At 28.5% G+C, this 24,221-nt stretch overlaps 1 protein-coding gene across 1 annotated transcript in view; it reads right to left on the reverse strand.

Annotated features, from left to right (window-relative positions):
• LOC142328126 (uncharacterized) overlaps nucleotides 1-23,964 on the reverse strand; it is a 36,958-nt gene extending 12,994 nt beyond the window's left edge. The window contains exon 1 of the mRNA XM_075371654.1: nucleotides 23,876-23,964. Coding sequence (XP_075227769.1) covers nucleotides 23,876-23,884 — 9 coding nt within the window. The 5' untranslated portion in view covers nucleotides 23,885-23,964. The remainder of the gene's footprint in view (nucleotides 1-23,875) is intronic.
• Nucleotides 23,965-24,221: the final 257 nt, after the last annotated feature.

Consider the following 24,221-nt stretch of genomic DNA (forward strand, 5'->3'; position numbering starts at 1 on the left):
CGTATTATTACCGAATTAACCAGAGCCACCAGGCTCTGAGGTGGCAGAGGTTCCAACAGAGCTATCACCAGTGTTATTAATAATGGATATATTTACTGGTGCGGAACGTGCTTGCTTTGTGCTTTAGTTTCACGATTTGCAGTCAGCAAATGCAGCTCAATGTATTTCGTAGAGAGACGGTAGGGTGTTCCCTAGTAGGCATACAATCTACTCTTGGCACCAAGCCTTCGTTGAGACAGGCTGTTCTATTAAACATACAAAATCACCAGGACGTCCACGCGTCCCTGAAGCTGTTATGGATCAAATCTGAGAAAGCATTTCAGGTAGTCCGAAGAAATCAACTCGACCTGTGTCATGTGAGATTGCCATTCCACAAACGACTGTTTGGCGCTTATTACGTAAACGATTTTACTTGAAGCCATACAAAGTAACCGTGGTTCAACACATTGGGGATTACGACAACGTTTCTCGGCTGCAATTTTGTGTGGAAATGATATATAGAACTGCAGACAACGATAAATTTGTAAACACTGTAATTTTTAGTGATAAGTCAATCTTTTATATCAGTAGCAAAGTGAAAACCCATAACTACTGAATGTGGGATTGCAAAAACCCTGGTGAAACCTTTCAGCACATTTGTGATAACCCTAAGGTCAATGTTTTTGCGCCCTAAGCAAACAAAGACTGTACGGCCGGTTCTTCTTCCAGATAACCATAAATGGTATCATTTATCTGGATATACTTGAAAAGTTTTTAATTCCTCAGTTAGATGATGATGACCAAGATGGACGCCATTGCTATTAGGAAGACGGGGCACAAACTCACTACCAATTACAAGTCCCCTATTTTCTTGATAATCGATCCCCAGATCGTTAGATTGGTTGTAAAGGTCCAACTGCATGGCCAAAACGCTCCCTAGATTTGACCTCGGTAGATTTTTTCTTGTGGGGGTTTCACTAATGATCGGGTTTATAGACTACCTTTGCCTGCTGATCTTGTTGAGATAAGCCTTCGAATTAACGACGCAGCTGCAGATATAACACCCGACTTTCTGGCTACAGTCTGGAATGAAATCGACTTCAGGTGGGATGTTTGTCTCATTACAATTGGAAGCCATACCAAATCACAAAGTGAATGTTAGGTGATAAACTTGATCTGTTTTTCGATGAAATGAGATCTCATCGAATATGCTTTTAAATTTATAAGTCCTTTTTGAATCACTTGATATTTTGTATTGATCTCATTATCTTCGTACACTTTACCACTATTTTATTTTCTGTCCGGTAACAATAAGTTTATGCCCAATTACAGTTATTCTATTCCTTTTCTTTAAGATAAAAAATGAGTTTTGTAGTTTATGAAAAAATGCTAATCCTAATCGGAACTCGAACCTAGAATCTTCCGGATGATAGGTAGGAACGATACCACGCGACTAAAAAGGTCGATATTATATGGAAATTATACATAATAATCTTCAAGGTTTAATATAACCTATAACTACTTTATTTTTTGATTTATTAATTTCATTGGTCATAGTTCTGTTTGATTATTTGTATATTAAACTCTCCTGGCAATTCGAAACCATTTCTTTTTATTTAACTTGATATATGCATTCTCATTCCAGATATGATCTACTTACATTGTACCGTTAAATGAATAAAATTTTTATTTGTATTCAAAACTATTATCAGTCGGTTTAAAGTTTTTTTTTTTTTAATAATAATATTATATTAATTTTTTGGAATTCTGTTTGGGTTAGTCTTTAATTATATAATCTTTAATCTTGCCTTTAAGAAATTGTTTTTTTATTAAAATGATTTAAACGAAACAGTTGCGTGCTGAAGTTTTTATCCAATTATAGGGATAAAAAAAAATAAATCTGATGGTATCGGTTTTATCTCTTGGGCATTTGTTGTTAAATTAGATTAAATTATACATTTTGCCCTGGCAATGTAATTTGCTAATACTACATACATAGTTGTATCAAATATTCTTTAAAATTTTGTATAATCATATCAACCGATTTAGGATAAAATAATATACAATTTTTTCAAACAAAATAATCTATGAATAAAATTATTACCTGATTTTAATGTTTTATTGTCTTTTACCTTACTGTATTAATTTTTTTTAAATATTTACGAGCTTATAATGTTTTCCGGTTTTGATTAGCAGTATGTACTGTTTCTAAAATTATGCTTCTGGACCCTACATAACTGTACTTGAATTGACCAGAGTTTCTACTCTTAAGTAGAGCAAAACCAGTATTCCAGGATAAAGCTGACTACATATTTAGGTAAAATATTTCCAGCAGCATTTCTAATGTAGCAATTGTTTAATGTTAATTGATTTCCTAGGATCGAATGTAGCATTTTTAAGAAAACGTAATTAAGATTATCCGACAATCTCTAATAATCCCCGATTAAATTCTTAAAGGTAACTTTTTGTTCTCAAAGAATACTTTTTCGGTGTTTGGCCAAATGTAGTTGAAAATGGAAAAAAATATTACTTCATAAGAGCAAAACTACTTTCCAATTCCACTAATATTTTAAATGATTTATTTTATTATTTTGTAAAATTAAATTCCATTTATACTAGTATTACTATAATTTTTAAAAAAATAATATAAATGATAGATTTTTTGTTTTTGACCTTTTAAATAATATATTTAAAAAAATATCTAAAAATTAAAGTTCTTAAAGCAGGAACATTTTTTTCCCATTTTTTGAAGTCTTTTCAAAAAAAATTAGATTAAAACATTCTGAATTAAATATTACACATTTTTTGTAGTACCATTTTTTATTTTTTTTATTTCATTAATTCCTTAAGTCACAAAATGTAATTAAAAAATTATTCAATCTATATAATTGCTATATTGCAATTATTTTATGCACTGCTATATCGTAACTATAAAAGTTATAAATTATATTAAATGCTCATAATAGTTGATAATTATAATTTAATTAACCTTGATGTAAGTTTATGTTTCACTTTGAACTGGATAATGTAATACGAATCGTTCATAACTGGATGCTACGTGATATAATTTATGAATAATAATAATAATAATAACATTTTTATTTAACGTTTAATTTTATGTTTTAAATTTCATAATCATGATTTTTATTTCATATATATATATATATATATATATATATATGTATATACATACAAGTACGGGTGACTGAAAAATAACTTACAATCATCTTTAACTTTTTTATAATTGAGATAAGTGGATGATGCATTCTTCCTTGTATAAAGGGGCTACTTCAATGAAAGTATATTTCACTCGTTTTGATTTTTGGGTGGCGGGAAGGGAGCAACTTAAACATTTCAATTGGGATCAATGGTCATTTGATTTATCATTTTAATGAAATCGATGAGATGAGAAAAATGTTACAATTAAAACAAAATTCTGATCGCCGGAACCAAAATTATGGCCAACAATTTGTTTGTTTCAGGTATCTTTCTTTCTTTCTTTTTCCTGTTTAGCCTCCGGTAACTACCCGCTTAGATAATTCTTCAGGACGAACGAGGATGATATGTATGAGTGTAAATGAAGTGTAGTCTTGTACATTCTCAGTTCGACCATTCCTGAGATGTGTGGTTAATTGAAACCCAACCACCAAAGAACAATGGTATCCACGATCTAGTATTCAAATCCGTGTAAAAATAACTGGCTTTACTAGGAATTGAACGCTGTAACTCTCGACTTCCAAATCAGCTGATTTGGGAAGACGCGTTAATCACTAGACCAACCCGGTGGGTTTGTTTCAGGTATCTAGAACTACGGTTTTATGCTCCTCTTTAATTTTGTTGCTATTTGAGATACCCCGACTCTCTGAGACTCAGTAAACGTCATCACTTTAGAATATTTGGCCTTCAGGGGTTGCAGGGCGGTTCAAAGATTTTTAAATGGAACATATGGTCATGTAATAAATTGTTTTAAAGGTCTTTGGGAAACAAGAAAAACGGTGTCTAAAAAAAAAATTTTCGCTATTTCAACCAAAGTGACGACTATAATGTCATTATGTTAAATAAAAATTGAAAAAATTAATTATTACAATTTTTTAAATATATCTTTTAATTAAGCCTACAGTCTTGAATAATTCTATTTAATTAAATAACAGTTTTTCAATTTAATTATTTTTTCATGTGTATTTTTTTTTTTTTGGTTGATAATATCGCTACATAAGCTTGAAGCTTGTGCGTGGAATATGGAATTTGAATTTTGTAGCGTATTAAAATGCCATGCCTGACCGGGACTTACGGATGAAAGCCGAGGCGCTACCACTCTGCCAAGGAGATCGGCAGATCTCTCAATTAATTCTCTTTTATTTAAAAAACAGTCCTATAATCTCATGAATTATGTCTCTACAGTTTTTGGAGTAATATAAAAAATTGTTGTGGCTTATATTAAAACTATTCAAAGCTAAATCAATAATAAACAATTTTCTGCACCCATTCTGAATATAATATAATATTCTGATCTCCAAATGGCTTAGGGGAAGTTAGATGCTCACATCCTTGAGGAGTCTGATTAATTATTTTTGTAGGATCTTTTCGTCTCGTTTTATGGTTCTTCCGACTGTAGGTCATTTATCACCATTTTTCCCTACTCATGAATTCTTTGCTTCCCAGTGCTTTTCTAAGGGTTTAGGCTAGGCGCTAGTTAAATCGTGTTTGATTTCTTTAATTTGTTGGATTTTTATTACTTGTATGGTTTGGCGGTAACGGATTTCGTTGTAAATAAGTTTTGGGACTCTTGTTGTCTATCCAATGGTTGTTTTTTTAAACTGTGACCTCTGCGCCAGCTGTGGTCTTATATACTAATCCATTGTAATATCATACAATAATATTTATATATAACTATGAAAAAATTATAGGATAATGTGTATAAATAGCAAAATAAATAATCAATGCGACTGAAATAATTTAAGTAGATGGCAATGGAAAATAAAGCTCAAATATTTATGTTTCTTTACCTAATTAAGAATTGCAATAAACCAGTTTGAGAATAGAGGGTAAGAAAGAATCTAACAGATCTATTGTTTTGCTCATTATCTATCAATAATAAAAAAAATAAGTCTAGAGATTTATTGTATACCAATTAATAAATTATACAGTATGAACGAAGTATGTTATGATTTAAATGCATCAAGCATACTTTCGGTTTTGTTTTGTTAATTATACTTTTAATCCGATTAAATTTGGCAATAAATTCGTCAACCAGTTCAACATTTTAAATTTGTTTCATACTAATGTGCATGCGTGAGTTCAGTATTAAGAGTGTGTTTTGTATTATTAATAAATACGGTATTAGATTATTGATCAATCTTTGTTTAGTGAAAGCAGCAACATTCAGTGTTCGATGTAATACAAAATAGCTTACAAGGTGACATCACTACCAACTTTCTTTCCAAATTACGGATGACATTTTACGTTTCACACAAATTAAAAAAAAAAAAAAAATCACTCCACCATATCACAATGTCGTCGTCACAGTTATTTCGTCATGCTATATATTAGTGCGTAACTTGCTCAATTACACATCTCCGGTCAGTTTTGTTCAACTGTAAAATACATTTTGTGTTTTCCCTCCCGTAAATTTAGTAAATAGTTATTATCCAAAAATCTTTAAAGCGCGTTTTTTTCTAATTATTAAAAATAATGTTGAGAGGTTTTGCAAAATTGTTTTATTTAGAATGTTTAAAACATTAGATATTACTTGTTTTTATGTTATTTAGAAAAACAAAACATTTTCGTTTACGACATACGCTCACAGAATAGAGATGAAGAAGTCGTTTTGTTGTAAATAGCTATAATTAGAAATTACAATTACCCTCCTATCTGTAATCAGGTTAACACACACACACACATTTTTTTTCTGGATTAATTCTTATGATATTCCAAAAGAAGCTTCAAATATACAGAGCGGTTTTCTTGATTTCAAGCCTGTATTTAACCGTCTCCCTCGATCATTTAATGATTGTATCTATAATCACGGAAAACTGGGCCAAGTTATTTAGTTAATTAGAACCCAACAATAAAATTTGAGCTGGGTTGATCTTCAAAATATCAACCTCCCGTCAGGCAAAGCTGACGGGAGGTTGCCTTTTTCATCTGCAGCACACCGATTAACCAAAATATTGTGAAACAAAAACCTAAGATGGTTATAATGATATCTATATTTAATTAAAATAATTTTTTACGTTAATGAATAACATTTTCTACGTTTGATTGATTAATTAAGTAATTTGATAAATCTATCTGCGACAATAAATCTATCTGGGCAAAACTGTCGGAAAAAACGTTAATAACTAAATATATTTTTAAGCTTACGGTTGTAGAATGGCGGGAAAACAGTAATGTTGCAAAGTTTCATTAGGAGAATAACTTTTCAAGAAAAGAATAGGTAATTCTATTTTTTTTTTGTATTACTTTTAAGGTCAAACAATTGTTACATAAATTATAGTCCTATTTCTACCTTAACTAACTAATTTTCTTTATTCTTTGAAAATAGAAATTTATCATACATTTATAAAAATATGTATTTAAATACTGCCTTTTTAAGGGCTTTTATTTTATTTTTGTAAAAAAAACTTGTGTAACTTTTGTTATAACTTAAATTTTGGTGCTACACGGGGAGAGAAAAAAAAAGAGAATTGCTGTTACTTCCCTGGCATTATAGCTCTAGAAATGTGCTGAAAGAAGGAAAGTATAGTAATCAGTCAAAAAAATAAGGTATGAACTTTCTGCATTTCTCAACGTTTCATGATTCAGGAACACCAAAAAAAGGAAAAAAGAGTGAGGTTACTGTTCATATCTACGTACGTATGTTGTTGTGTTTGAAACTTAATAACTTTTGACTCAATAAACCGCTTTTATTAAATTTTGTACAGACTCGTGTGTATGGGATAATTTTTTGGTAAAATTTTGGAGTCAATATCTCCAGGGAATGGGGTAGATAGATTTTTGGGATCAATTTTCTTAAATTTCTGGACATAAACCCCACTTTATAACTCAGTACAAGCATGCTCGCTTATCTTAACGTTTAAAAAAATAATTTTCTCAAAATTCCCTCTTCGACACAAATCGAAATATTTTTTATTTATTTATTGCATATTTTTTGGGGTTCTTAGGCATAAAAATAGTGCAACTGACTCGGAAAAATCCGATCTAAGTTTAAAAATATCGATTTTTTTGAATTCTTTAAAACGTTTTTGTTTTACTTAAACTTTTAATTATAATATTACAATATTATAATATCATCTCTGCCAACCACAAAGAATAAATATTAAGTAATTTTTAATTGGTTGTACATCTTTTTATTGAATTTTTTTTTAATTTTTCCATTTAACTAGTAAACGTAGAAAAATATTAAAAAAATCTTGGAAGGTGATTTTTGAATGGAGGAGCAGAAAAAATAAAAAACCGATTTTTGAATTTGTGAACTCTTTTTAGTTTATTTAATCATTTAATGATAGATATTTTACAATAAAACTTCATCATAAATTATCCCTACTCCAAAAAAAACTCAAATAATTATTTTTTCATGTATAATTATTTTTTCACTATATAAAAATAAATATTCAATGCCAGGAAAGCATTACAATTTTCTTGTCAGCCGTTTTTTTTAATTTCCGAACTACATAACAATCATGTTGTACGTAAATTATATCATCTGTATTCGGACATTCATTATGAATTTATTTCCTTTAAAACCAACCCGGTGGGTTGACTAGACCAACCCGGTGGGTTAAAGTTATTATTGTTTTCCATAAAAGACCAAAAAACCTATTGAAATCCTATATTTTTTCCAAAATCTTAATTTAAAAAAAAAGAATGTCTTATGTAAAACATTTCTGAGTTGATCAACTAACTTTGTATTTAAAATATACTGTATCACAAAAGAAATTTAAATAAAATTCCAAATTTAACTCGGACGTAATTCGGACAATCATTTGACTTAAATCGGTGAATATTTTCTTACTACCACAGTGTACTCACAACATTTCTGCTGATATTCTAGTTATGAAAACATCAGGATCGTTCATCCGTTTATTAAATGCATTCAGAACAATATACTGATATTTATTTTTGTTTAAAAACAGAAAATTACAACTATTCTTTGCATTAAAAAAAAACTTGCCCAGAAATAAGCAAGAAGACCGGCTTTTCGTTTCCGACGTCCTCACTACTTCGCAGTCAGAAAAACATTGATTTTCAGAGTACAAGGCACTACATAAATATGTTCGGTTAACCAGTAGGCCCTACAGATAAGGATAAAGTTTCAACTCACTCACTACATAAATGTGTATGAAAAATACACCACTATTCAGTCAACATAACCTCACATTTTTTTAACTTTAAAGTGACCGTAACTAATGAACTATTCAACCAATCTTCATCACATTTTCACAAACACAATTTCAGATACACTGCTACAGCATATCTAAAATTGAATGAAATTGATGTTTTAGGTTTTAAGATTTTCGAGTCAAGAAATTTTATACATAGGCCTATATATATAAACGCGTATATATAAGGAAACTACATTTAAGTAAATAGTATTTTCGTACTCGTCAAATGTAAAGAAAATTAATTTTCACTCACTAATTCCACCATGCGACTGAAAGTAATACCTTCTGTAAATATATATTTATATATATAACAATATGATTTCGGGTATAACCTTTTTTTGTGAAAGCAGATGTTGTTACGGTAATATAATAGTGTACTATTGTTCGATTTCGAACACATTCAACTTTCTAACCTAGACGGAACGAGGCGGAGAAATTAAATTCAAAACCTTAAAAAGACAATTAAAAATATTCGAAAAAAAATTTCTTGAGTAAAATTATTTTTATTAATTGACCACCGTATTAATGAATTTACTGAACTGATAATGACTTTCAATAGTTTAATGAACTTTTATAATTTTTTTCGTTGACATTTACAATAATTTAAAATAAAAAAAATCCCTTTCGGCACGCCGGAAGGCGGAGGTAGATTTTACCGGTGCTAAGTAGGGAATAAAAAAGAGTTTCACATTAGTGTTAAGAAAAACTTCAAATTTACTCAATACAACATGTGAAAAAAGTTTCACATGTTTAGCATACGACAATTCCTCCTATCTTCTTATAATTCCAGCAACATTTTGATCATCCCTTGCCGTAAGGGTTGGTCATATCAAAAACTGTTTCAGACAAAAGTTTTAGGTAATGTTTAGAGGAATATCGACCACTTTAAACTGATTTGATACTCTGCCTATTAAGGGAGATATGATTTCTTTGTTTACGAAACCCTACCTTTTCCACCCCGTGAGTCAATAATTGGTGATATCAAAAAACTTTGCTTTGATACGTTTAAGACCCTTATCCAAAGAATAGTAGGAACTTTAAACGAATTCGATACTTTACTTAATAAGAAAGTTATAGCAATATTTTGTTTTTTTTTCCGAAAAAGCCTTCCCATTTCCATCTCGATGATTTGATTTTGCCTATTAACGTACTCGACCGAGATTTTGGATCGTTATAATTTATGTATAAATTTGAAAGTGATTAACGCAAAATTACGGCAGTTATCTTTTCCACAAGAATCTGAAATATATTTACATATATATAACTATATAGTTTGAACTGACGGTGGTTTTGGGGTCTGGGAGATGTGAAACGCGAAGATACATCGAAATTTTCCGGAAGTCGAATCATGGTACCCATTACCATAGATAGTTTTCTTATGAAATATATCGAAAATTATACCCGTAAATTTGAGTAAATTTATTTCGACCTTCCAAAACTTTTTTAATCGAGATAATTTTTGGAAAGTTCCTTATGTATCATATATTCTGTTTACTGTTTTATATACTTTTGACTTTTATGCAAGATGAATTTATTTTAAGGGGATTAGGTTCTTTTTTTATCGCTTTATTAGGATTTATATTTATATATTCTAAATCGGGAACGCTTCATTTCTATATTATGAACATTTTATAATAATTCTTCAGAAGAAAATTTCGTAATGTTGAGAACACATGTCGTATACACACATACATTATTTGAATACGTACCAAATACATTGAAAAAAAAAAACTGGTTCATTGCAAAAATCGATAATTTAAGTTATACCATTTATCCTTTAATATTTTTCGACACAATATTTAACCGTGTATTATAAAATATCAAATGCAAGAGCTTAGACAATAATGCATGACTGATAAGGTAATACGGGCCTGAAGCAAATGTTGTTCCACAAATAATGTTATAATACATGATAATTTAGATACGGCCTAATATTTCACCAAACTTTCTCTGTCAGTAGATACGGTTGATTCATCAATTAATTTATATTACAAACATTTTTTAGTTTAAATTGAATTCAAATATCCAATCCTTAGGATTTGAATTATATGAGCGCTAATAGCATAGTTTAATAATGCCGGGATTTTAAAAACGTATTTAGATTAACGCATTATTATAAAGAATAAGTAAATTTGGACTGTTAAAGGTAATTTAATTTCTTAAGCGAGAAAATCGATATTTTCTTATTTTTCTTTGGTTAACAGCCCTTAGGTTGGTTGGCAGCAGCTCTTCATGCTTCTCACTTATCAGCCTTTTTCTTTAGCTTTTAATAAGAATCACAGTTTATATAGTCCATTATTTGTTTTATGAACTCCCTGTTTTAGGGAACTGGGCCGTCCCCTACAATTTCTCCCTTCCATCTGCCTCTCTATCATCCTCTTAACCAGATTCTGGTGCCTAAGAGTGTCCTATTAGCTGAGCTCTTCTTCTTCTTAATTGTTTCAAAAAGCTTCTCTTTTCGTTAACTCTCTTAAATACCTCTTCGTTTGACACTTTTTCCATCCAACTTATCTTCATCATCGTTTTGTAACACCAAACTTCAAAAGCTAAAAGTTTCTTCTTTTCCTCTTCACCAATTATCCATGACTCGCTCCCATACAATGCAATACTCCACACAAATGTTCTCAGTAATTGTTTTCTCAACTCAAGGCTTATATTACTTTCTGTAAAAAGGTTTTCTTTTTGTTGAAGTCGTTCTTTTCGTGTTGTATTCTACTCACGATTTCTTTGTTGCTTCTTCCACCACCTGTTATTTTACTTCCTAAATATTTAAATTCTTCTACTTCCTGAATAGTCTCATCTGTCAGTGTTCTGTTCGTCCTTAGTGCTTACCAGTATTTTGGTTTTATAACTATTAATGCACATATGAAATTTTTCTCTCAGTACGCTATCCGTAACATTTAAAATGCGTTGCAAGTCCTCTTCGCTATCTGCAATTACAGCTACATCATCTGCAAATCTTAATATGTTAATTCTTTCTCCCTGAATCTTTATACCTACACTCACTTCCTCTCTAACTCTATCGATGGCCTCTTGTATATATAAGTTAAATATGAAGACAATACACTCCTGAAGACTGTTACACTCCTTTTTTAATGTTTCCTTATTTTTTTATCGATCTTTTATCACTCAAATATTCAAAATCTTTATTTTGTGCAGGTTCTGTATTCTACAGAATTCAGGTTTACATCTACGTAAAGATATAGTAATTTTCAACTGGATTTTAACTTCATATTAGTGTTGTCTTTTGTTTATTTAAACCCGAATAAATTCGCTATTTATTTAAAGAGTGGCTGAAGCTCAGACCGATAACTATTTAGTTGTCGGCCTGAGTACGTACAACATATATATGTATATTCATGACTGGGACTTTATATTCATGTCGTTAACATCATTCTATTCTCCTGCATTAGTTAATATCTACATAGTACTGTCGGTTCGAGTTCAAAAAAAAGTAAAAATCCGTTATTGCCCACAACGCTTACGTTGTATACTCACAACGGTTAACCATTTTTCTATAGACTTTTACTGTTAAGGGACGATTGCAAAAGGTTATTTATTTATTGTTTTTTTAATTTATACTTTTTTTGCGCGTTCGGAGAAACTGAGTGTATTTTCATCAAATTACGGAAGTTGCGCGCGCCGATGTAACACACCTTGAAGATTTGCGCAGGCCCAAGTGAATCAGTTTGCACGCACATGCGTGTAGTGTCTAATTCAGTCAGTCGTTCAATGCAATTAAGTGATTACCACGTTTTGTAAACATAACAGATTTCTAGTCGTAATAAATATATATTTATATACACGGATTTCTGAAGACTGATATTAAAAAAATGTGAATATTGTAGTTCATATTCATACAGCTTTATTTATATTGCAGTGTATATTTATTTATTTTTTTTTTTGTGTATCAAAATTTGAGGTTATATTTACGTAAATATTATTTTTTATGAGTAAAATTATACTTTTTAATGACACAGAAAATAGCACACATCAGATAAATTCTTGATTTTGCATAAATAATTTTTAATTTACAAAAAATAAAATTTTTGATAAAATACACTATTATAACAAAACTATTTGTATTATATTTTTCATATCATAAGTCGCTGATATCCGTCGTGCCTATTCAATCGTCATCCGAAGAATTAATGGAACCAAACTAATCGAAATATGTTCGATGAACTTTGTTTTATATGATAACGAATACTTCAATGCTTTTTAAACTGTATAAAATAAATATTACTTAATTTAAGTGTTATTTATTCAAACTTTTATTCATGGTATTTAATATCATTTATTGATCGGTTGATTCAGTTCAAATTTGTTTAAATGCGTAAAAAAATTATTTTTTTATTCACACCAAAGAAGTATAAAATCTTACCTGCGTACGAAAGTACACACGAGCTTTTTTTTACTTCTGAGACCACCTTTAGGCATTGCTTCAGAGAATGAGGGATGAAATGAATGAAAATTTTTGTAGCGTGTGAAAATGCCATGCCTGACCGAGATTTGAACTCGGGACCTCCGGATGACAGGCCAAGACGCTACCACTCGCGGCACGGAGGCCGGCAAAAGGTTATAATCTAACCAAACTTAACCTTTGGTTAGATTATACTGTATTTATAATTTTATAAATAAAAGTTCATTTGTAACTAAAAATTTGTTAACAAATTGTCTAACAAAGTACCATTGTTTAACAAAGTATCTAGTCTATAGAAAAATGTTTAAGCGTCGTGGGCATAAAACGGATTTTGACCTAAAAAAGAATAAACAGAAATGAAAGAATAAATATAGAATTCGTTTTCTGTTTTTTATTTATAAAATTGCAAAAGCATATCTAATATCTACAGGAAAGGAATCTCAGTTTGCTTTCGTTTGTAAATGATATGACATTAATGAGAATATAACTTTACTTATGAATATATTAAGAATTGTGTATATTATTGTTCGAGTTGCATTTTCCTTTACAAAAGGAACTGATAAATGGTGCATAGCATAAAAACAGATTAACTTTCTCAATACTTAAACAATATATATTCTCTCTGTTATTTACGACCCCCGCGGTATGTCCTTATTTTATAACCCGTAATTATTTAAGTTACTGTTATTTCTTTTTCTTTGCAATTATTTTCTTTATGTAAGATGATATTGCCATTTTATACTATTTTGTATTATTAATATCATTACTATAAACTGTATGTCTGTAGGCTTCGTTTGTTTTACTCTACGTAAATGTAAAGAGTGTGGGCTACTTTTGTAAAAAAGAGAATTCATTTCTGTTTGTAGAAATCTGTATGTTGTTAAACTACTAATAATTTAAATAAAATGCTAGATCTATAATTCTTTCTTGGCATGATCTTGAAACGTATTTTTTATTTTATTGACCTTTGATTCTCTTTTTGAGCTTAGTAAGAGAAATTAACTTAGAATTTCATCCATTTCCTCATTAAAATAAATGAATATGCATATCTAACTTTTATATTTAATGATAATTAATCTCTTTTTTCAATCATCTAACTCTTTCGGTGTGAATTAAATTATAATAAATAAAATTATCTATTATCCAAGATGTAAAGATAAACGCAGATCCTTTCGTCGATATTCTTTATGAGAAGTATTCTACAAGTTCACTAAATTCTAACCGGATAAGATAAAAATATTCCTCATAATTAGGAAGCAAAGCAAAAAAAAAAAAAATAGTTATTTTTAATTTAATTGTAATTGTTTAATATATGGTCATTTAATGAGAAAAATAAACATAAATATTAATAAAAAATAAATAAATTTCAATTAAAAAAAAATCAGAATATCTAACATTTTTATACATTCATTTATTTATTTTTGTAATTTATTTATTTATTTCTACACTAAAATATCAAGTTATACTTTTAACAAAGGTATTTTTATATTTTACTAATTTTTTTTTATTCATGTTATGTTAGTTTTATAAATGGTTATATTAGTTTTATAATGAACCTGAGTTATATCAATTATTATAATGTTATTTTAAACTACCTAACATAAAGTTTTTAAAGTTTAAAAGTCAAACAAAAAATATTAGAGATTTTTTACATTTTCGAAAATTTCTTACTCTTGATGTATGTCGTAATTCATACTGAGAGTAAACGTATATATACCTATTCTAATCATGAAAATAATAAAAAATTTTCATTTACACATATGTTCTAAAACGTTTCGTTTGCGAGTTACGGTTAGTGAAAGATTTCGCTCGAAAACCTTCGCTAACGACAACACGTTTCACGGAATTCGAAATACTCTTACATCTTAACGAATTTTAAACATTAATTCAGTATTGCGCATTGTTGGGCAGCTGTTATTAGTTTATTGCCAACTTTGAGATAATTTTTCTAATAATTTATTATATTTCTGTCATTAATAAAAATGTTATTATCTAAGTAATTACTATTTATTTACTTTTATTGTACAATAATTGTTGTGTAATTTCCGTTTTTTTTTTACATTTTTTAACAGTAAATTTTTATTTTATAAATTTTTCCCATCACCAAAAAAAATCTGATTTTTGTTCACATTAAATAAGTACTTTTCTGACAAATGTAATAATGTATTGTTTCTAAATAAAATTCTATTTAACTTTTCTCTGTATTCAACATATCTTAAAACATTTTGTTCAGAATTAAATTCTCTATAAGTTTTTTTTTTAAGTTTTACGTGTTTATCACCCATTTAACAATGTTATTATACGAAAAACATAAAAAAAAACAGTTTTTTACTCCAAATTATTGGATTTCACCCAAAATTTCTCAAAAACTACTATAGGTGCGGTTCTGGGATCTACTTTATTCGATTTTTCAGGTCAAAAATCATTAATAAATCATTAATTCTGCCCCTTTATTAACGTCCTAAAAATTTCATTACGAATTCATTTCACTGGGGTAGCTGAAATCCCAGCGAAATCTTTCACTAGCCGTAAATAGCAAACGAAGCGTTTTAGGTCATATGTCAATATGAACGTTTTCCATTATTTTCACGAGTAGAATAAGTTTTGAAAGTACGGAGAGGACATCGTGATACACTCTGTATATAATTTCTTATAAACATTATACCATTCTTAAATTAAAAATATCTTTGCGCAACGATTGATATTTTTAAGATTAAGAAAAATAATACATACTTCTGCATATCAGACAGCCGACATAATCGATATTGATTCTCTTTAATGCTTTTCTTGTTTTTATCAAGACCTTGGTTTGTTATTGTTTTCGTACATTTTTAATTTAAAAAAAGATAAATAAAATTTAAAAAATGAACAAGTTTGACTTTAAAATAAAAATTATACCATAATATTTTTCTTTAAATGTATACTTTGGAAGTTGTTGCTATATTACGATGTAATAAATAGTTGATAGTTTGTTTTTTTTTTCAGTGACTTCAACGAATAGAAATATAAAGAAAGATATATATATATAAAAAATATACATTTAAAAAAAGAAAATAAATGTTTTACGACTGTTAAGTTTTTAGAACTAGGATGGATTGTATTGATTGATGGAATGAACGAATGAAACAATATTCTTCTAGGATAGTTGAATTTAATTTATAAAAGGTACTAAATAACATACTAGATAACTAAACCACATAAGTCACGTTAGACGAAGAAATACACGATCGCATCAGACGGGATTCTTAACTCGAATGGATGTACGAACTGGCTCGCAGGCCAGCGCTAATAGAAATTAGAGAGCAGCACTAGCTGGCTCAAACTAGGAACGGAACGTACCGCCCACCAATTATAATTACATAAATTATAATTCTAAAATACAAAAGTAATATATGAAAATAATCAACATAAAAATCTTGAAAGTACACAATAATTTAAAGCTACTTTAAATACAAATTCCATTATTGTAAAAGCAAAAAACTACAAAAACAAATAAAATTAAAAAATAAACATCTGAATTTGGAAGAATAATTAAATCTATTAACAGTTCTTTTTACAATTGTATTGTTAGTTTTTACATCAGCTACTCTAACTAGTCCATCATCTCCTGGATATACCTTAACAATTATTCCCAATTTTCGCATTAGTGGAGGGAAATTACTTTCTTTCACTATAACTACATTGCCAACACAAATGTTATTATTGGAGATCTTACATTTATTCCTCTGCTGCAAGGAATGTAAATAGTCATTTGACTGTGTTTTCCAAAAGTCTTTCAATATTTTTTATATAAGCTGCCAACTAGTAAGTCTATTTATATTAATGCCTGAGAAATCAGGATCAGGTAAAGAAGTTAACGGAGCAAAGGTTAAAAAATGTCCAGGATTAAGTAGAGCTGGATCAGAGGAATCGGTTGATGGCAAGTATAATGGTATGAAGTTTAAGCATGCTTCTATCTGAATTAATAAAGTGGATTACTCTTCGTAATTTAAAACAGAATTTCCCAATTACTAATTTTATGTTTATTTTAGTAAAACTTAATTTAATTCTATTGAAAGAAATATTTTGGAGTCGTACGTATACTGATGTAATTTATATTATCAGTTATCACACGTAAATAATATTATTGTATATTAAATGGTTTTTATGTATATGCGCGTATTCAGAAATTGTAGGTAACAAAACAAAAATTATATTATTAATATTTGATTCCAATAAACAAATATTATTATCTGTACTGGTTGAAAACGACAGATATCTTATACTTAAATTTTTAATTTCTATAAAAATGCTTTACTGTTTATTAATAAAATCAAAATTTGTCATTTTTTGAAAGAAAAACAAATTGGCTGGAAAAATACAATAGTTAATATTACTTCTTAAAAATAAAATGTCTACTTTAAGAGGAAATCTTGACTTGTCTAAATAAAACTGGCTATTATTAGCAAACAGTACAGGAAGAATATCTGAGTCTGAATTAAAAATTTAAAAAACCAGGATAGATAAATTCGATTATGCTTAATAGAAATTAATTGGTTTTTTTATTTAATGAAAATAAGTTTCCATTATTATATACTTAATAATAACAGTACAATTTAAAATTTTAGCAGATTACAATATGGTTTCAACACTTAATGTGTAAAAAAAGTTACATCTCGTTTCAATAATTACCCAGGTTTAGTTAATAACAATTTGTTCTAAAAAATTTTGTTTTATTTTTAATTATATTAAAATCTATTTGAACGATTTTTCTTAAAAATAATAAAAAATAAATCGAGAGTTTAATTATTTAGTTACCATAAGCTATATTAAAGTAGAAATAAATAATTAGATAAACGTGTTTGGCGAGAAAGTAAACTGAAGAAAAGTTGTCATCATTTAAGTGCTTTTACTTAATAATCAATCTTTTTTTAATAAATAGAGAAAGAGAGAAGTTATATTTATCAGCGATTAATGTTTAATGATAAATAACTGAAAGTCGATAAAATTTTAAAATTACAAGTAATTAACATTTAAAAAATATAAATTACCCAACAAAATTAAATGTTTTTTACGGTTAAGTTAATCGTTTTAGGGTGAGATTAACACAAGTCATTGTATTTCATGATTTTTAAAAATGTTTGTAAATTATTTTATGAACTTGTTTTACATTTTTTTTTTTTTAATATGAAAGCTTGATTTCTTTTTTTTTCTTTTTAGGTAATAAATTTATCACATAGTCGGAATATATATAGCATACGTAAAAAATCCAAACCTGATCGAAACCTAGGACTTTCCAGATGAAAAAGTGGGACGCTACCATTCCGCCACAGATACCAATGTGGTAATTATTTTATACTTTTTATTAATTTTATTATTTCCGTATTTTATTTTTTTTTATGTATAAATATTTATTTTATGTATAAGTCTTCGATTAGATGTTGGTAAGACGTGATTATATATAGGAAGGTATCCTTCGGTTTTGTTTGGAAGTAATTACATTACTGAAAGGGATTTTAGGTTGATGATAATGTGGAAATTGGTACCTATAAAAGACATCATTACTTTCAAAAATAGTATTGATATTCTCATAAATAAACATTTACCCCGTGCCAGGGTTAGTGGGGAATCATTAATACTAAATTATTTTTCCTTCGTCTTCCTCGCACTAAAGGGGATGACTTTATAAAATTAACTTCGTTTCTCTCAGTCATCTCAGACTAATACCGCTTGTACCGTAAATGATTAACAATCATCACACAATTAACAACTTATAGTTGCCTCCTACTCAGGATAGGAGATATTTATTAATATAAAAAACAAAATACCCGCATGGAACAGTTTATATATATATTATTGTGCCAATGTTTACCTAAATCAGAAGAGCCGCAGGTCTATTTTGAATGATTCTTTTATTGTTAAATTTTTTAAATATTTCAAGAAGTATCGGCCTCGATTTATTTAACTATTTCCATAAATGGGTGGGCAGTGCTACTTGACCGAGAAAGTGTCCGAAAATTTATATGTAATGATTTTTTTGTATTGCTGAATGAATCGCATACAGAAGAACCGTTTGAATAGTTCGGTACAACAACGGCACCACCACCGTTGGTGTAGTGTTTAACTCGTCATCGCATTTCAGCAGATTTCGAAGTCGAGAGTTCTAAGGTTCAAATCCTGGTAAAGAGAATTACTTTTATATGGCATTTAATACTTTCTTTCTTTTTCCTCTTTAGCCTCCGAGAATTACCGTTCAGGTATTACTTCAAAGGATGATATGTATGAGTGTAAATGAAGTGTAGTCTTGTACAGTCTCAGTTCAACCATTCCTCAGATGTGTGGTTAATTAAAACTCAACCACCAAAGAACACCGGTATCAACGATATAATATTCAAATCCGTATAAAAGTAATAGCCTTTACTAGGACTTGAACACTGGAACTCTCGACTTCCAATTCAGCTGATTTGGAAAGATGCGTTCACCACTAGACCAACCTGGTGGGTTACAGCATTTAATAGTAGATCGTGGATACCGGTGTTCTTTGGTGGTTGGGTTTCAATTAACCATACAAATCAGTTTGAGACTGTACAAGACTACACTTCATTTACATTCATATTCATACATAATATCCTCATTCATCCTCTGAAGTGATACCTTACGGTGGTTCTGGAGGCTAAACAGAAAAATAGAGATAACTGATAACAGCAATGGCGCGAGTATGTTTAAGTATGATTCTTTGATGGCGTTCTGTGAAGTTTCAGATGTGTGCGTTTAGTTGCTTCGATCAAGTATTGAGTAACGCAAACAAGTTTTGATATTTTCTAAAAAAATAATAGATTTGAAGTTTGAGCTGTTGTAAAGTACTTTGTTTTAAAATGTTTAACTTTTCTTGTGAAATTAAATAGCGTTTCACAACTGTTATGTAATTATTGGTTAAATAAAGTAATAATTACCGAAAAAAATCAGACATAAGCAGATTACGCTTACTTTTCCATTTTTAAAAGTTACATTCCATTTTAAGCATTTTTCACTTGAATTTAAACGTGATTGTACATCTATTCAAGACACTGAACACTCGAAACGCCAAAAACCACAACGACTAACGAAATGGTCACAAAAATCATCAGCTCTGTATCAAATGATTGTTGATTGAAAGTACGTGAACCTACTGACATTGTAAACATCTCGGTAGACCAGATCCATTACATTTTAAATAATGTTTTGGGTATGAAATTGTTTTCCGTTTGATGTAAGTCGTTTGCTAACACTGGAACAAAAAACCATTTGACTGACCACCTCTCAAGAATTTTTAGACTTATTTAAACAAGATTCCGCTGAATTTATTCTACATTTTATTACAGTAGATGAAACATAAATTCACCATTACATGCCAGAGATAAACAAAGTTTTTAAATAGAGGGTGGGAGCAAGTGAAAGTGCGCCAAAGAAAGCGATCTGCAGTAAAAGTCTCGGCTTTATTTTTTTGGCATTCTAGTGGTATAGTGCTCGTAAACTAGATTACTTCGAAAAAGGCAGAACTATCACTAGAGAATATTACACTTAATTACTGGACCGATAGAAAGGCACTATTCAAGTTAAGAAAATGCTCTTTTAACATGATGCATCTTCACACACGTTTCTGATTGTTGCTGCAAAATTCCGTGACCTACGCTTCGAAGTGATTTCACATGTGCCATATTCGCTGGGTTTTGCTCCCAATTTCCTTTTCCGTTCCCAAATCTGAAGAAGTGGATCGCTGGTCGAAAATTCACTTCAAATTATAAGGTCAAAACTTAGGCAACTTCTTATTTTGCATATTTTGGATAATCTGAGGATATTAAAAACTCGGAAAATCGTTGGTCTAATCGTATCGAATTGTAAGGTGACGGTTGAAAAATAAAAAAATATTTCTGAAAAATCGTATATTTTCTTTGTTTTAGACTGAAAACTTTCCGAACGGCCTAGTAGCTCAGACAATTTAGAAGTTAAGATAATTTTACTTTGTTTTTTTTATTTATAAAAATTAGGGCATCCAATATTTTTTAGAGGCCATAGCCTTACGATTATAGTTGAACTGGTTCAAGACAGAGACGTTTATGAAAACGTTATTGCCATATTTAAAAATAATAAGCATTCCGTGCCAGGCTTACTAGGGAAACTAAGGAGTGAAGTAGTTCCTATTTTCTTTATTAAGCCAATTGCATTTTGCACACCAGGATGTCATGTCCACAGATTATAAGTGATATTCAGCTTCATTTTTTCATGCAGTAACTGTATGAAATCAGTGTATAATGATGAATCATTAATCTCAGTGAAGAATATTTTGATTGGTGAATTTTATATCTTATATTTCTTACATAAGAAAGATTTCGATAGGTAAAATAAAGGAACAAATTAACGTGTACAGTTCTGTGAAAACAATACATTAGACGCGTTGCCTCCACCCTAACTGAATTTATAAAATCGAAGCCTTTTATATTTTATTAAGCGTATATTTTTTCCATGTTTATTTGTATTTCGTACAAAATCGAAACAAATTAAATGATTACCAGAGATTTGTAATTGTCACATACATTAAATTCTCCCTAACTTAAGTCGTTAATCATTCCTGACAATTTTAGATGACTTCCATTATTACTAATAACAAGTATTCTATGCCAGGCTTACTAACTGAGAGAAGTGGCTTCCCCTTAATTTATCTACTAATGAAACATAAGATTACACGGCAACATGCCAAGCCCATGTTTCAATTTTACGATAAAATATAGCTAAGATTCTAATCAGGGTAAAGCCAGCTTCTACAGTGAACAAAATGAAGATTTTATAGGGTTGAATGTCATATGGCATTCAGTCCTATAGAATCATAGCTATATTTTATCGTAAAGTGTTTTCTATGGAAACTACCCCACTGGATGAATCATTTTTATTGCGCTTAATCAATTAGCATACATTAAACAATAAAATTAAACTTCATAAAATATACTACAAATTTTGTTATAGTATGTGATATTTTGAATAGAATTTTAAACATCTATAATCTTTTGGGTTTTTTTTTTTGGTGGGGGGAATCCTTATCGAACGTTTTCTTCTAAGTATTATAAAAATTGTTAAGAGTACAATCACTCCGTAATCTAACTATTATAGATAGAGAAAAATACTATATACTTTATATAGACAAAAAATTAAGTTTAAAAATTAAAATTAGTGCACCATATTATTCAGAGCATAATAATCTAGAATAATAATGATAATATTATAAAATTAAAGACTTTTAATGAAAATGTTTATATGCTCTATTAACCTACATAGACAACCTAATACATTTTGTATGTTTAGAAACTTATAAAATATAAACATGTGTTTTAATTAATATTTTATTAATCATGTTAATTTTTTGTAATATTTAATAATAAATAATTGATGGTAACGAGGAACTGCATAAATTAAAATTGTATTTTTATGAATTTTAATATAAATCCTTTCTGGACTTGTACATAACTGACAGTAATTGGTAGAACATAATAGAGAAGCATATATTTTATTACTATATTTTCATTTTTTTAATGCTCAATCACATTTTCAAGTGTATGTTTCTTTTAATAAAGGAACTGACCCACTATGTAGTAAATCTTTGTGTTATACATCTCTAGTGCTATTTATATTTTTTATACTTGGTAGTGTATGAAAAATCAAACCTTTTTGATTTGATGTGCATACTAAAGGATTCTTCAAGAATTAGTAAAACTTATAGAAGGATTGTTGAAGGTCACGAACTGATAATATATATATATATATATATATATATATCTTTAAAGAAAAAGAAAAATTGTTCCATTCTTCTTAAATGATATTTAGTAGGATTTTAGAGTCAATCCAGATTAAGTACATTAAATAATATTACGAAATGTGTTTCAAATCGATTTTTTAATGAAATTTAGATATCTAACTTAAGATTTTTTTCTGTTTTTGCTACCTACACAGACGTTTCATAGGATACAAATGAAAATAAAATATTAATTGAATGTATAAAATAGTATAAATATTAAATTTATCTAAAAATAAACAAATTTATTAATAAAAAAAAATATATACTTATAATTTCATTACTGTTATATTATTAACGAATTAAAAAAATATTTATTTTCATTTTTATAAAAAGCACGAAATTTATCAGATTTTAAAAATTTTTCGTAAAATTTTTTTTTGAAAAAAATATATTTGTATAATCATACGCTTGGGATTCTTTTTCATAAAATAAAATTTAATAAATCTCTATGGAAGACATTTTTTAAAATTATAATCTCATATAATTATTTATTTTTTATTTTGTTTGATGGTAACAGCAGGATGACCTGCTGATAGAACCTGGGACCTCTAGGTTCAAGTTCCGGTTTCGATTAATAATAATGATAATAGAAAGTAATAATATTTTTTTCTTTTAATTATGCATAAGTCTACTGTTTCATTAAGCTATTTTCTTAACACCTGATGGAATATGCATTCTATTGAAATTGGAAAATACTATTGTATTTTTAATTTTTATTAATTCTGTAGAAAATAACAATTAAAACGTAAAAAAAATCAATAATTGAAGACTTAGTACTCCTGTCAATGATATCTAAGCTTTTTATAACAGCACGTATTAATAATAAGTATACAATTAGGATTTGAATTGATTAAATTAATAAATAAAATTTATTTTTATAAATTATTATTATTAAATAAATATAATAATAAAAAAATAATAATGTATACGTAATATTGTTTTGTTTTTTAAATCATTCCTACTTTTCCTCATATTTTTCGACGAATTTTATAATATTAAATCTAGAGAAAAATTAGTTATTTTTTTATTAATATTCTATAAAATAATTAAATAAATTTAAAATAAAACAAATATCTAATATTATTGTTAAAAAATATTTAAAAAATATTTATAATTTTCAGTAACAGTTAGTTATATTGAAATATAACCTTTCAGTTTTATAAAAAAACAATATTATAGTAGTATTGATTTTCATGTAATATAAATAAATTATAAAAGTAATCGATAATCTAACATTAAAAGGTTGATAATTTTGTTATTAAATAATCCATTAATTTAACTTACCGTGGTCATGTTGTATGATTTGATTGTAACCGGTCGATGAAAATATTTTTTTTTATAATATGTTCCTTGATGTTTATTATAGTCCTTAACTGAGGATACAAGCGGTTTTGCTATTTATTCTTCTACCTTTATAAGAACAGCTGAAGTGGAAGTTATCTTAGAGTGGGGGGTTGAGAAATAACTCAAGAAGGGGAAGTGACGAATACCTCCGTTGTGATAGCAGAAGAAAGATTTTTTTTTCTTAACCGATATTAACAGTGAATAGAATTGATAGTTTGTTATATGTTATTCATAAGATTACTACTAAAACACTCTCCAATAGTAGTGTCAGTGAATCACACACACG

Source organism: Lycorma delicatula, chromosome 7 (assembly GCF_047948215.1).
Source record: "Lycorma delicatula isolate Av1 chromosome 7, ASM4794821v1, whole genome shotgun sequence".
Taxonomy (NCBI): Eukaryota; Metazoa; Arthropoda; class Insecta; order Hemiptera; family Fulgoridae; genus Lycorma; species Lycorma delicatula.